The sequence below is a fragment of the Dermacentor variabilis genome, unplaced genomic scaffold (assembly GCF_050947875.1).
Source record: "Dermacentor variabilis isolate Ectoservices unplaced genomic scaffold, ASM5094787v1 scaffold_14, whole genome shotgun sequence".
Classification (NCBI taxonomy): Eukaryota; Metazoa; Arthropoda; class Arachnida; order Ixodida; family Ixodidae; genus Dermacentor; species Dermacentor variabilis.
The window spans coordinates 13,615,699-13,631,505 of record NW_027460302.1 but is presented as its reverse complement, the minus strand read 5'-3'; the positions used below and the strand labels follow the sequence as shown (position 1 = coordinate 13,631,505).

Genomic DNA, 15,807 nt, shown 5'->3' with positions numbered 1-15,807 from the left:
CGAACAGCAACGAGGGGACCCGGAGCTAAAAGCCCTCGTCGAGTATTTGGAAGGGCACGCGGACATTGTCCCTAGAGCATTTAAGCGTGGATTATCTTTGTTCACACTTCAAAACAACATACTCGGGAAGAACTTCTCACCAGTCTGCACCAACTAACTTCTTGTTGTTCCGTCGGCGCTGCGTCCAGAAGTACCGCATGCCCTACTTGACGATCCGATCGCTGGGGACCTCGGTTTCTTCCGGACACTATCAAGGATACAAGAAAGGCATTACTGGCTGCACCTAACCGCAGATGTCGCCCGTTACGTCAAGACATGCCGAGACTGTCAATGACGCAAGACACCACCGACAAGGCCAGCGGGATTACTACAGCCGATCAAGCCTCCTTACCGACCTTTTCAGCAGATCGGGATGGACTTGCTGGGACCGTTTCCGACATCAACTTCCGAAAATAAGTGGATTGTCGTGGCGATGGACTATCTCACCCACTTCGCTGAAACTAAAGCTCTACTGAAAGGCAGCGCAGCCAAAGTGGCGGAAGTTTTCGTCGAGAACATCCTGCTGCAACATGGTGCTCCAGAAGTCCTCATCACCGACAGAGGAACGGCTTTTACAACAGAGTTCACCCAAGCCATTCTGCAATACAGCCAGACAAACCACAGGTCAAAAGCAAGTCAAAAGCCATCCTTGAATGGCTTTTCCCTTCGCCTCCCATCACATGTATATGTGATGTGATAAACCAATAAAGAAAGAAAGAAAAAGAAAGAAAAGGTGGACAACTGCCTACCACCCGCAGACGAATGGTCTCACGGAGCGCCTGAACAAGACCCTCGCCAACATACTAGCAATGTACGTCGAGCACAAGAAGTGGGATGCCGTCCTGCCATACGTAACCTTCGCTTACAACACGGCGGTGCAAGAAACAACACAGATCACGCCATTCAAGATGGTTTACGGCAGGAACCCGACGACGACTCTCGACACCATGCTGCCGCACGTGACCGACGAAGAAAATCTTGACGTCGCTACCTATCTCCAGCGCGCTGAAGAAACCCAACAGCTCGCTCGCCTACGGATCAAGAACCAGCAGCGTACCGACAGCCGACACAACCTCCGACGACGCTTCGTCGAGTACCAACCCGGTGACTGTGTTTGGGTTTGGACCCCAATACGTCGACAAGGACTCAGTGAGAAACTATTGCGGTTGGCTGAAACTTGCCGAGTGTGTTAAGCATAAGCAGTACGTCCAAGCCTGCCTTGAATGCCAGCGCCGAAAGTTGCCAGCTGTGAAGCCTGCGGGATTGCTGAATCCGATTGACCCACCTGGCAAACCTTTCGACCAGGTCGGCATGGATCTTCTGGGCCCGTTTCCACTGTCATCTTCTGGCAACAGGTGGATAATCGTCGCCACAGACTACTTAACGCGGTATGCTCAGACAAAGGCGTTGCCTCGAGGCACAGCTTCCGAGGTTGCCCAGCTTTCATGCAGAGCATTGACCTATGACATGGCGCCCCATCGCACGTCATCACAGACCTAGGCAAAGCCTTTACAGCACAGCTCATTGAAGACGTTTTTAAACTCAGTTGCACAACCCATCGAAGGACAACTGCCTATCATCCGCAAACGGCTTGACCGAGCGACTGAACAAAACGATGACTGACGTGCTGTCTGTGTACGTAGACATACAGCACAAGACGTAGGACGAGATACTCCCATATGTAACATTTCCCTATAACACTGCTACGCAAGAAACAACACGCTTTACGCCATTTTGCCTCGTTTACAGCCGTGAAGTGCAGACTATGTTAGAAGCAATGCTGCCATGCGACAACATCGATCATCTCGACCTCGCCCAAGATGCCGAACTTTTCATGCAACGCGCGGAAGAAGCCCGTCAGCTTGCCCGAGTGCACATAAAGCAACAACAGAGCATCGATGCGCACCGTTACAATCTCCGCCATTGGCATGTCGAGTTCCAACCTGGCGATCAAGTTTTGGTCTGGACTCTCATGCGCCGAAATGGACTATCCGAGAAGCTTTTGAGTCGCTACTTGAGACCTTACAGAGTGTTGCAGCGAATTAGTGACATGAATTACGAAGTTCTTCCTGACGAAAGCCAGCCTCCCCGACGTCGACAACTGCAACCTGAGATAGCGCACGATGTGCAGTTGAAACCGTACTATAGCCCCTAAAATTCGACATTTTCAGCCACTTAGGTTAGTTTTTGTTGCTACTCGTCCCTCAGTGCCTTGTGACTATATCGCACACCACAGTGATTGTGACTATAGCCTATGTGTCCATCCTAGGCCATCTCGGCGCTCTCACGTCAAGCCTATGTATGTTTTCATTCTTTCTTCTTTTCTTTTTTTTGAAGAGGGGGTAGTGCCACATGGTGTGGCACAGCGAGAGGACTGAAGAAGAAGAGAACGAGGTTCGTCTCGGCATCGCGCGTCAACGGTTACGCTTCATGAAGTACAAACGCCTGGATCCCCATTCAGCGTGTATACTTCAGCAGGGTATACGTGACAATACGATCAACCCAAGGTTATTTGCTATTGATTGTGATGCCAAGGTAACAATAAGATTCTACCTGCAATAGGTTTTCCGAAAATAAAGAGTAAGGATAAGTTAAATTAGAGTGCTTCCAAGAAATTTGCATAAAACTGCACTTTCTAGTATTTAGTTCCATCATCCACAATGTGCACCAATTTTCAATAAACTTCTGATCGTTCTGGAGGGCTGCTTGATCGTCTTTAGTATTTATACGCCGGTAGATAATGCAATCATCTGCGAAAAGGTGGATGGTGGATGAAAACACAGATTGATGCCGTAATTATGGATTTTTCTAAAGCTTTTGACAGGGTCACTCACGAAAAGTTAATTTATAAGTTAGACACAATACTTCATAACAAACCAATACTAAGGTGGATTTCAGCCTACCTTTTAAACAGAGAACAATTCATTGTTTTTAAGAATCATTGTTCTGACAAGCTTAGAGTTCACTCTGGCATCCCTCAGGGCTCAGGTCTTGGGCCTCTGTTGTTTTTAATAAATATTAATGATATTGTGTCTAACATTCCTGTAAAAATTAGGCTTTACGCTGATGATTGTGTCATTTATACAGAAGTAAGAAGTGTCTCAGATCAAACAGTACTGAACAGCTCATTGCAAAAAGTTTCTGCATGGTGTCAAGCATGGCAAACGTCCATTAATTTTGAAAAAACTGCATTGATGAGGATTATCTGAAAATTTTTTGTGCACGAACAAACAGGGATGAAGAATAGGAGCAACACATGGACGAGCGCTTTCTAACAACTGGTTTTATTTTTGAAGAACCACCTGCTTAAATACCCACAGATCTGCGCGATCAAGTCAAGAGAGCACGTCTATGCTAACTAGGCCGACTCGCAGTTAGGATGAGGATTACTCACAAAAAGAATGCATTACCGTTTCATTACAGTATTAATGATGTGACACTTGCAGAAGCAACAGAATATAAATATCTAGGGCTCTGGGTCACTAATAATCTCATCTGGAACAAAAATTTTGATTTCATAACGTGTAACGCTTTTCATAAATTGTTTTTCTTAAGAGGGGCATTACGGTTATCCACTCCATCTGTCCGCCTCCTTGCTTACAAATGTATTGTTTTGCCTACCTTAGATTATGCTGCTATCATTTGGGACCCATTCATTAAGACTAACATAAACAAAGTAGAGAGGGTTCAAAGGAGGGCTGCTCGATACATATATGATAATTACCGACATACATCATTAACACATCTTTCAATCAAAGCTGGTCTGCCGAAAATAAATGAACGAAATCGTGCTGCAAGACTTAAATTCATGTACCAATTAATTAAAGGACACTACAGAACTGAACTCACTCATTTAGTTCATTTTTCGTCTCGGTATGCGACCCGACAACGACATCAGTTAGCTTTAACTCCAGTTCGCATCCGTAATAACTGTTTTAAATACTCATTTCTTCCACAAACTATTACCGATTGGAATAACCTCACTAACAATGAAGTGTTGCAACTAGCACTGACATTATTCGCACAACATATTACCTAGTTTGTGGTACTGCATTTCATCACTTTACTGTTCTATTGTGTATTTTATCTTTACTGTTTGATATCTTGTTCAAATGTTGTATTCCTGATGCTGGCTGCACAGCTTCAACTTGCACCCTTATTTCTGTTGTTTACATTTTGCCAGTTTTGTGAAACTGGTTAATTCTTTTTCCCACCCAGCTATAATCCCGATACCAAGATTGCAGTATCAATAAATAAAATAAAATAAATAATCCAGGCTTGTCTCATGACCATGTCCAACGTCACTGGCAGGGACTGATCACGCATTTCAGTGACGTAAGCCGCAAGCTTAGCCTCCAGCTCCGAAAAGCGTCCCGACTTCGGCCCGCGGAAACCTCTTTGCTTGCCGTCACAGGTGAAAATTTTGCTTAGCTGCAGTCACCACTCTCGCCCACCCATTAAGGAACATCAAACCTGTGGACTGCAGCGCAGTTATTTGTTTCTTCAGCGTAAAGGATGAGAGCCCTCTCAAAAGCTGCTGTGAACGAGCGTCGATTGTTTAGTGGGCTCGAAGCGCTCATGACAACTGAGGAAGAATGCAAGTAGCACGTGGCTTGCAGTCAAGTTGAACGCATGAAACTAAAGAGCTACAGGAAAAGAGAAACACATGAGCATTGTCTGCTCTTCCATGAACTATCGGTACTCCCTGCAAGTGCCGCTGTTTTCAGGGTGCCGCCGTATGTGGAACAGCGGCACTTCTATGAACTATCGACAACACCCCCCCCCCCACCCCGTGAGACCTGTGTGCGCTGTAAAGCTCTCAAAAATGTTGAAAAACCCTTCCAAAAAGCAAACAAACGTGCGGGATGGCGGAAAGCAACAGGTAGGGCCTTAGAGCAAGCATAAAATTGTAACTATATTGTAGCTCCCTTGATATCTCGTTGGTCTCGCTTTTTTTTTGCAGTGCCATGTTTTGGTTTCGATTGTAAGTCAACCCCCCCCCCCCCCACTTAAGATTTTCAAATTAAAGAAAATAGGTCAACTTACAATCGTGTAAATACGGTAATTGGCAGCAAGGACCCATTCAGCTTCGGCCAAACACTTCCGATTCTACGCCACAAATGAGACTTGACGACAGCAACAAACGAAAGAGCCGCCATGAACCTCAACAACATAGCAATCTTTGTTTATTTGGACAGTGTTGCCAGCGCAAGTAACGGATTCTGGACTTCCCAATAAGGGTCAGGCATGTGTGTGCCAATCGGGGAAATTGGAATTATCCAGCAAAGGCCAATTTTAGGATCAAAATAATGAAAGTTTGGGCCCATAGAAATGCATGGGCACCAGCGAGAATCTCTGGCAGAAATCAAATTAACTGAAAAATCTAATAAACCGGAACCGAAGTAATGAAAGTCTAGTATTCATATACTCCTATGTGAAGCTAGTATCTGGCTATGCTGGCAAGCAGTGTCACCTCTCAGATTGGTCTTACGTGGTGGTTACTGACCTCCACAGGCGACGTCCCTGATGGGGAACAGGATGCTGTATGCCTCCCTCTGTGGCAGCTGATAGAAGGGCACACAGCGGAAGCTCGGATGCTGGCTGTCATGCTGGATGCTGCTGCCAAACTCATCCATCACGTACCTGCACAACACAACATCTCTCGTACTGCACCTATTTTAACCGCTTCCCTCCAAGCTATAGCACCACTCTTGCAACATCATCACATCACAAGCCATTCTTTTCAAAGCCAAGCTTTCTTTCTTCCTTCGACTTTCCCACTGCTGCTGCTGCTGATGCTGCTGTGGGCTGCTGTCGCGTACAACGCCTCGCGGGGTGTTCAGAGCGTGTATATAGATGACAAGCGCAAGTAAGAGAGGAAAGGTGACAGGAGAAACTCGTTTTCACCCCACCGCGTCGAATGTGCACAATGCCCTCTGGAGCTCCCTGGCCATCGCCGCATTAGCCGCTTGGTTGCTGTAATTATCTGTGACTCCCCTCAGAAGCATTGCAGAAACTGCAGTGCTTCCCTTTCTAATAACATGCGAAGCCAAGGGGGACGCAGATAGAAATGTAGAGAGGAGAAGGAGAGGGAGAAGAAGGAGAGGGAGAAGAGGCAGTTTCGATATAAGAGATGAGGGGGAAGTGATGTGAGAAGGCAAGGAAACCCCACTACTATACGACAGCAGTTACGGGGAAACAGGATGAGTTTAAGTTCAAGGTACAGTACGGTATGTTGCTGCTATTTCTCAAAAATAAACGCCATGCAAATATGTCAAGCAGGCAACTTATACAGGGCATGCAGAAACAGAGCCGCATTAATTAAAGTGCACCGCAGGGTCCAGGCGACACTACGGAAATGGTCAGCCATTAAATCAACATTTTTGTGCCCGCCATGGTAGCTTTGCGGCTATGGCATGGCTAGAGGTCGCAGTTTCGAGCTCGACCGCGGCAGCCCCATCCCAACGAGGGCAAAAAAGGAAATGCACATGCACTTTAATTTGGGACACATTGAATAACACCACTGAGGTCCTCCACCACAGCCTGCGTCAAAATCCCATTGTGGTTTTGACACGTACAGTCCAATAATTCAACTAAAGTTTAACATTTCTGCTACGGTACAATATGCCATGTGAAGCAATGACAATGCTCAACTGTCTCAGAGGTTATGAAATATGGCGCACAACAATGCTTCAAGCAAACACCTCTCCTTGTGTTTTCTGTGTACTACTACGCAGACAAACAGCAGTGGTGGATGCAAGGTAACATTTAAAATCCGCTCTCCACTCTCGTGTTAGCCTAAACGTTGAAGAAATTAAGCTTTAGCCATCAACATTACTGATAATTATCATCAATCAAAGCATCCAGGATGGAATCGCATGGGAATCCAGCATGAGAATCCAGTGCATCAGATCTGCATAATTTTTTAACTTGCTTCCCCTACAGTACTTGTTCCTGCCACGAAACAGCATGCTTAGCTAGCAACCTAAGTAATGGCATGCACTTGCAATTAAAGAGAGAACTATAAATGCACTTAAGACAGACTAAGAAAGAAGATGATTATTTCAACTATTCTGATTTTATGCACCAGCGTAGATGCCTTGTCTGTGAAATCAGCTAAATTATGTTTGTCACCACGAGGGAAACGACCGCCAGCGAAGGAAGGTACCTGAAGGTGGAGAAGAGAATCGCCTTGTTCATGTCCTTTCTGTTCGTGCTTCAGTGCTGCGGTGCTTGCTGTGAATGTTCGCATTGACTCTTCTTTGCATGTGTAGCAATATGTTCACTAGGGTTGAGGATTGGGCGAGTTGGTATTGCATTCTAGAACTGGTACAGCTACTCATACAACTACTCATACAAAGGAAGAAGCAAGCCGAGCTGGCCAGATAAAGGAACAGAGCGCTGACTTCCAACTGGTTTAATAGCGAGTTGCACGAAATATATACCTACAAGAAAGCATCAGCACAAGTCGTCACAACACTTCACAAAACGTCACACCGATAACGGCTACACCATCATGGGTCACATAACACCCAATTTCCTCATGCAAGGTTAAACTGATCAAGAAATCTTGCTTCCTGTGGAGATAGGCACAAAGACCAACTCGCCCAATCCTCAACCCTAGTGAACTTCATTTCTTGTACATCGGGCTCCTTCCTCCCTGCTTCTTCAAATGCATCTTTAATTGCTAACCTAATAGCCCGTGCCGTATGGTGTGCGCGGTCTTTCGCGTACTGTATCCAAGTTAAGATACTTCCATCCTACGTCAAATCGCTGCTAGCAGGCTTTACACCATCCGTTGGTCATGGGACAAGAATGTACAAGATTCTCCACGCTGAATGTCTACGCCAGGCTCGCTTCTGCAGGGAAGCCTTGTACCTGAAGCTACAAAACGCTGAAGGCGTTTTTAAAGCGAAGAAGTGGCGCGAACTGTCCACTATGATCGACAGTTCAGCAGAGTACCTCTGGCAACATATGTTCTTTCACCTGCATGCCATGGCACCGAAGAAGGTGACAGCAATGAGCAGCCCCGTGCACACAGTGGGCGATGTTGTGATTCCTGAACAGGTTAGGCATGTGTTGAGCCTTGGGCCCAAGTTTGCCACGGAACCTGCCAATTCGCCGTACGAGCTGATCACCTACATCAAGCAAGTAGCCCAAGAGGCTCCCGAGGTCGAAGTGGACAGGTGTGTTGCTGAGGGTGTCTATGTTCTTTATTTTTTCGCACTTCAAGCCGCCAAGGAAGAAGCTTCCAATCAGGAACATTGCGAGTTACTTTAAAGAGCCCTCCCTTGCTCTTTTGCTTTCAGACAATGAAGGTGAATTTGTGGTTTTGCCTAATTCTTTGTTCCTCACAAAAGCTACCACTGCCGTTGATTCTGTCTTTCGACCCATGGTTGCCATTTCGTTGCCCCAAGTTAAATCTGAAGCAAAAAGAGCTGTGCAATGCGTTGGGTTTCCAAAAACTGTCCAAAGCAGTTGGTAAGTGCAAGAAATTGAGCCTTGACATGTTTTTAACGGCCAGGACACATAAAACTGACTGCCCCTTGCGGGTTACTGTAACAGAAAGAGGGATGTGGCAGAAATCCGTAGCACTCTTTTTACAAGAGAAACTGAACTTGCTTACTGTGGACGACCCTATTTTAATAAGGAATTCGGACGCTTTGACAAACTTCCTCAAAGAGAATAACAAGGGCTTACAAGCTTTTTCAGTAGACATAAAAGATTTATATTATTCTTTACCGCACAAGTTGTTGCAGTGTGTTGAGGACGCCATTGATTCCTTCGGTGCAGTAGCTTTCCAGAATCGCACCGGTGTTTCATAACAGCAGCGTCACTGAACTTTTATCGTTTTACCTAAAATCGACTTTTGTATTTTTTAATGACCGGACCTAGATTCAAAACAGTGGTGTGTGCATTGGCTCATGCCTGGCCCCTGTCTTAAGTGACATCTATCTTGCTCATCATGAGCGGATGCTATTGAGCATGCTAGATAACAAAGTGTCGTCAAAGTATGCCGTTTTGTAGATGATCTTTTGGTCTTTGTAGAGTGCGACAACACTGCTTTCCAGCCCACATCAGACGAAATTGTGAAAACTTTTAACAGTTGCTTTCATCCACTTGTGTTCACCCATCAAATTCCCACTGACAACAGCTTTCGATTTTTAGACCTCAATTTACTTCTTTCACGTGACCATGTATGCTGTATGTATGAACCAAGAAACGGGAAACCACTTTTATCATTTAATTCAGCCCATTCTAAGCTGGTTAAGCGAAGCATAACTGATCTTTGTCTCACAAATGCCCTCAGGAAATCCTGTCATCATACCATGCAGCGCAGCTTTGCAGGTCAAGTTGATCGACTTTTGTGTGCCGGGTACCCGGCCACACTATTGTCGTCCATAGCGGAAAAGCTATTAAAGCAACTATGACTAAAGAAGGATAGTGACACGGAAGCTCAACAAAGAAATAGTGATCACAAGAGGCTGGTAGTCATACCATATTTGCATAACGTCTCTCACAGATGAAAAAAGATTGGCCGCAAGGGTAACATGGAAGTAGTGTTTTCTGTGCCGGTTACGCTACACAGGCTCTTTACTGTCGTAAATGCGTTCCATCGGCGCACTACTGTCTGTTCAACTATGCACAAGAAGCATATTCAGTCATGTGTGTTGGAGTTGTTCATTCAATTCCACTATCATGCGGGAAGAGATATATAGGCCAAATTGGTTGCTGCCTTAATGAAAGGCTAAAGGAACATAAGTACAATGTGCACCGGGCTATACAGGGACACTTAGGAATTCACTGTCGTGACTGTGGATGTAAACCGAATTTTTATCGGTGTGAATTGCTAAAAAATCACCGATCACAACATACGCGGGAGATCATTGAAGCTGATCTCATAGCAAGGGCTGGCAGCACGTGCGTTAGCATGCCATCTTTGTGCCTATCTCCACAGGAAGCAAGATTTCTTGATCAGTTTAACCTTGCATGAAGAAATTGCGTGTTATGTGACCCATGATGGTGTAGCCGTCTATCGGTGTGACGTTTTGTGAAGTGTTGTGACGACTTGTCCTGATGCTTTCTTGTAGGTATATATTTCATGCAACTCGCTAATAAACCAGTTGGAAGTCAGCACTCTGTTCCTTTATCTGGCTGGCTCGGGTTGTTTCTTCTTTTGTATGTTGTGCTGTACCAGTTCTAGATAGCAATATGTGCTTTCCCAGCGGCCCATCAGGCGTCACATTACTGAGATCAATGCAACATCCGCAACCACATTCACACCCTTTCAGTTCGTGCTTCGACGCCACAGTGCTCGCTATGCATGTTCATGGCATCCATATGCTTGCATTTAACCCGCGTTCACGAAGTGAACTGTCAATGTAACTTTTTTCTTTATGATTAAGGCTGCTGGAATGAGTAACTATTTCCTTATACTCTTAGGCCTAAGACCGACAGAAGGTGGAAAAACATATGTAACACAAGTCTTCATATTTAACTACAAACATTTGGATAAGTATAAATACAGTAGAACCTCATTCATACATTTAGGGAAAAAAAACGCAAGAAAAAAAACATACTAGTAACTGGGAAAAACATACAATCCGAAGTAACTAAACAAATTTTGACAGACTTAACTATTGTTGACATCTACGTAATGTGAAGAGTCGCGGTGATCATTGCGGCACGAGACACTGACGTGTGTCGAGCTGGTGGTGCTCCAGTAATCTGAGACGCGTTTTGATGTTTTTCTGTTGTGGGGTGTTTTAAGAGGGCGACGGAAAACTGAACGCACTTGGATGATGCGCTATGCAGTGCCTGGTGCACGGGACCAGATCCATGGGGTCGCGAAGTAGTCCCGGCCGAGACGAGAAGGGTAGCAACGCACTTGGATGATGCGCTATGCTGTGCCTAAACGAAATCGAGCTGGTGGGTGATGCCGGATGCTGTAGAAGTGAAACATGATGCCCACATTGCGCCGCCTGCAGCAGGGAACGGCCGCACGTTTGGACTATCACCTACTAAAAGTGTGCAGTACACTACAAAAGGCACTACGTACCACGCGCTGCAAAACAGATAGGTGAAGATGCTTATCACAATAGCTTTGATGGCAATAGCTGTGAATGTGGCATGCGACAACCCGGGCAGAGATTTGCTGATACCGGAATAAGAAACTGTGCACACCGTCGTTTTCACGTGAGATGGGCAGCTATATACAGTCGAATTTCAATAATTCGAACTTCAAGGGGCTGGAAAATTTGTCCGAATTAAAACAAGTTCGAATTGATGAAAGCTAATTGAATGGAGGACTTACCTGCAGTGTGCATGTGCACTGAGCTAATACACGAGTGGGAAGTTACAGATGATTTATTCATGCATATTTACATATTACAGGTCACCCGTCACTTACAGAAATAATCGGTGATACGCGCCTGCACATGTTTGCAGCGACTCAATAAACATGGCTTGAAGCTTGCCAACCAGTTCAAACCCATCATCTACATTCTGCTGGCAAGAGAAGTGGCATGAGAAGGGGTCTAGCGCTGACGCTACTTCGGCTGTGGAGCGGGTGGGGCATCTCATCGCTCGCATCCAAATCCTAGCCACTGAGGGCAGAAGGGTCCTCAGATGCCTGTTGAGGGCACATAGCCTGAATGATCTCCGCATCAGTTTTGACGCCACATGTCTCTACGCCTGTGTCCACCTACACATAATTCTCCAAAGCCACACCGTCCAGAAGAACACTGCTGACGTTTTCCGGCACGCAGTTATTACCAGACAAAATGTACACCACCTCTTCTTCCACATCACCACTAGCCACAGGTTCAACGAAACCACATCTTCAAAAACAACTGGTAATGGTCTCCGGCTTAATGGAGTTCCACGCAGTGGCAAGAATGTGTGCTGTGCCGAGCAGATCGATGGCATATTCTTTCTCATTGCTAACTCATCCTTTCAGCATCCTTTCGATGATATGTCTGTGGTACAAAGTTGTTAAATTTGGATAACTCCCACGCCCATGGGCTGGAGCAGAGCCGTCGTGTTCTTAGGCAGGAAAACCAAGCGAATTGCATATAGGCCTTCGACATTGCAGTGTGCAGTGCAGTTGTCGACAAAAGGAATAATGTTCCACCCTTTTGCAGTGAGCTATCTGTTGTGGGGATGCGCGACTCTCGCACGTCCCCAGACATCTTGTTTTCCCCCATCTCCTGCAATCCCGCTTCGCCGCGGGGCCTGCGTGACGCCCGCGGCGGTCGATGTGGTTGAAGCACAGCGCGAGAGATGGCGCGAGTGTTGCGCTGCTAACGCCACCGACAGGCGTGGTTACTTGGGCGCCGCAAGACAAGGCGCTCTTTCTTGGGTTCGGGACAGCAAGCAGTCCGGATGTGCCGTGCCGCACGTGCACCGACCCATGCTTCTGCGAGACCGTCTCGCATGGCCGCCTTGGAACACGCCACCGTTCGCGTGACCGTACGCGCGAACGACCAGGCGTTGGGATCCAGCATGGGGCGAACATATTCACTCGCTATCCAGTTGCAATGAGTCGGACTTCTAGATTTGTCGAGCGCCCATCGGCATGTTTTGTGAATAGCAACTCGGCTAGCAGGCATAGATCTATGAAAGGTGCAATAAATACCCTTGTGATTGTTTGCACTACTGTGTTGTCGTTCCTTTGTCCCAAGAGCACGGAGGAGAACCCCACAGGAGAACACCACATCTGGCTGCCCAACGTGGACCTCTTGGGGCATCGGACAATAGATTTAACAGTTTTGCTTCGTTCGAGACCTTTGTTTGAACCGAAGTGTAGGGCTAGCGTGGATTTTGATCGCTAGCGTTGGCGGCATGCTCTCTTGAGCGAGGCGACGGTGGCTGTAGTGTGTCTGAACATGTCAACATGCTAAGCCTTTTCGCAAGTGTTTTTTTTTAATGACATTCGTCGGTACGAGAGCCACGTGGTCTCCATCCTGGGAGAGCGAGGGTTAGCGCCCGTGGAGAATTGGCAAGCCTGAAGCAAGTGAGTACGGAAGCCTCGTGGGTGGTCCGAATTTCTTATGTAAATAGCTTCTTCTATCTCTTTGACTCTGATGAAGTCGCGGCTCTGGGAGCCGGGTGGCCGCGGGCCACGGGTGCCGCTACGGGCTGACTGGTATTGCGGCCTGGCACCGGGCGTTCCGACACTGTCTGGGACGGTGGGCATCGTCAACTCGGATGCTGTGTGCACTGAGCGGAGTAAGACCACCTCACAGAGCTGACGTCTCGCGGCTGCCTGTTTTGTGCTCATTTTGGGTGTTCCTTTTTTGGATGCCGGTTGTTAGGGTAGCGACGCTTTAGGCCTAAGGCTTAACGAAGCTGCCTGTCGCACGTGGAGGGACACAACCTGGTGGACCGTGGTGTTGAGGTGTTGCACTTTGCTTCCCTCGTTCGAGTTAGCCTCGCACGAATTGAAATTACTCGTTCAACTCAAGGAAACGAGCTTCGTTCACATGAACACAGCATCTGAGTAGCTGCCCGATCTTTTGCTAGCCGAGTTGAACATCGTACCACGTGGTGCGATGCGCATGCAGAATTCCTCTCCCTCGCACTACGTTAGTGTTTGCCGAGTGTGTTGAGTGTATGCAGTGTGAACGGAGTCACCCCTGGTTAGCCGTCACCTGCACATCGTCTGCGCTGCTGCCCCACACTACGATCGAGTCACCCCGGGCGATGGTGATGCTGTGGCCAGTTCGGCGCAGCGACTTCGGCGGCCTCCTGCATCCAGCTCACAACCCTCAGCGGAAGACAAAAAAGCCGGCAATCACCAACAGCTATGGCGGCTCTTGCCAGCAGGGCGCGTCGGCGCGAGCGACGCTTGCTCGTTCCGACTACTGCGTCGTCGTTTCCGGAGTCCTGGCCTGGAATCGTGCCATCGAGTCTGCAAAGCTGCTGCTGTGACTGGCGGACGCATGTGACTGGTGGACGCTTGTACCCAAGGACAGCCGGCTCGCATGTTATGGACAGCGTGTGGACATTTCCTCGGCGCGGCCAATGTTGCATGTACTACTTTGTTCGCGAAGCACGCGTTAATGTTAGAGCGTGTGACATGTTTCGCCAGAATATGTAGTGATTTAAGGTTGGGGGGCTGTGGGGATGCGCGACTCTCGCACGTCCCCAGACATCTTGTTTTCCCCCATCTCCTACAATCCCGCTTCGCCGCGTGGCCTGCGTGACGCCCGCGGCGGTCGATGTGGTTGAAGCACAGCGCGAGAGATGGCGCGAGTGTTGCGCTGCTAACGCCGCCGACAGGCGTGGTTACTTGGGCGCCGCAAGACAAGGCGCTCTCTCTTGGGTTCGGGACAGCAAGCAGTTCAGACGTGCCGTGCCGCGCGTGCGCCGACCCATGCTTCTGCGAGACCGTCTCGCGTGGCCGTCTTGGAACGCGCCACCGTTCGCATGACCGTACGCGCGAATGACCAGGTGTTGGGATCCAGCATGGGGCGAACATATTCGCTCACTATCCGGTCGCGGTGAGTCGGACTTCTAAATTTGTTGCGCGCTCATCGGCATGTTTTGTGGATAGCAACTCGGCTAGCAGGCATTGATCTATGAAAGGTGCAATAAATGCTTTTGTGATTGTTTGCACTACTGTTTTGTCGTTCCTTTGTCCCAAGAGCACAGAGGAGAACCCCATACTGTCTAGCACATGGACCCAGTCTGAAAAAACATTCATGGTCATCCATGCCTTCTTGTTGGCAATCTAATCAACAGGAAGGGTCTTCACACCTCTGAAAGAGCAAGGCTTAGCCGCTTTACCGATTACGAGCAACCGGCAACACTTTGTGCCTGTTGCGTTTGCACACACTGGCACAATGGTCGCCTTGGAAAGTGATTTTGTTGGGGAGCAGTTTGTAATAGAGCGCCGTCTCGTGCACGTTGAAGACATCATCGAGCGAGTAGGAGGAGAGGCGATGCTTTGGATTTCCAGAGAGCCATTCTCTCCATGCGGATGTGTCAACGTTTGCCTTTTCACCACAAACAATCTTGAAAGTGAGCCAGTCGCGTTCCTTCAACAGTGACAGCCACACGTCCGATGCTGAGAATTCTTCAACAGCCATCTTGGTTGCGAACTCCCTCGACTTGGCTGCAATTATCAGCCTACTGAGTGGGAGGTTCTGGCTACAAACCTGTTTTATCCACATGACAGGAGCGTATTCAAGTTGTGGATGTGTCGATGTCCGCAGCCTCTTCCTGGATGGTTGGATTTGTTGCTTTTCATATCCAGCGATGATGGACTCCCTGTTCTTGATATAAGTTAACAGAGTGCTCTTTGTGATGTCATATTTCTTGGCGATTTCTGCCTTGCAAAGGGCACCCATCTCAACTTCATGCAGGATCTCCATCTTCGTTTTGAGGTCCTTTGGTGGGTGATACGTTCTACTACTCACCATGACGCTTGCAATCGTGCACCCTCTAAAGCCTAGCCAACGCATCGTACCTCCTGGCACCAAAAACGACGACAACACTGAGCGACCACGCCAACTGACTGGGCCTCCACCGCTGCTTCCCACTGCAACGTAGCCGCAGCATTCAAAGGCCCTCCTCCTTTCAAGAAGAAAGGAGCAGAGTTCACTGCCCTTTTCTCCGCGTGGCTAAGACGGGGAGGCACATACACGTGTGTTCTGGTACAAGTAACGGCACACTTGCCCTTTGAGAGAGGATGAACATTCCACCCCGGTGTTTACAGCGAAGCTGTATATTGACACATACTTCTTTATCTTTTTTGGGTGACCT

General features: G+C 47.7%; 1 protein-coding gene across 6 annotated transcripts in view; it reads right to left on the bottom strand.

Annotated features, from left to right (window-relative positions):
- The window catches only part of TTLL12 (Tubulin tyrosine ligase-like 12), a 386,517-nt gene that overhangs the window by 314,714 nt on the left and 55,996 nt on the right, over positions 1-15,807 (bottom strand). For all 6 annotated transcript variants that reach the window (XM_075677907.1, XM_075677908.1, XM_075677909.1 and 3 more), the window contains exon 6: positions 5,546-5,682. In XM_075677907.1, coding sequence (XP_075534022.1) covers positions 5,546-5,682 — 137 coding nt within the window. The remainder of the gene's footprint in view (positions 1-5,545; positions 5,683-15,807) is intronic.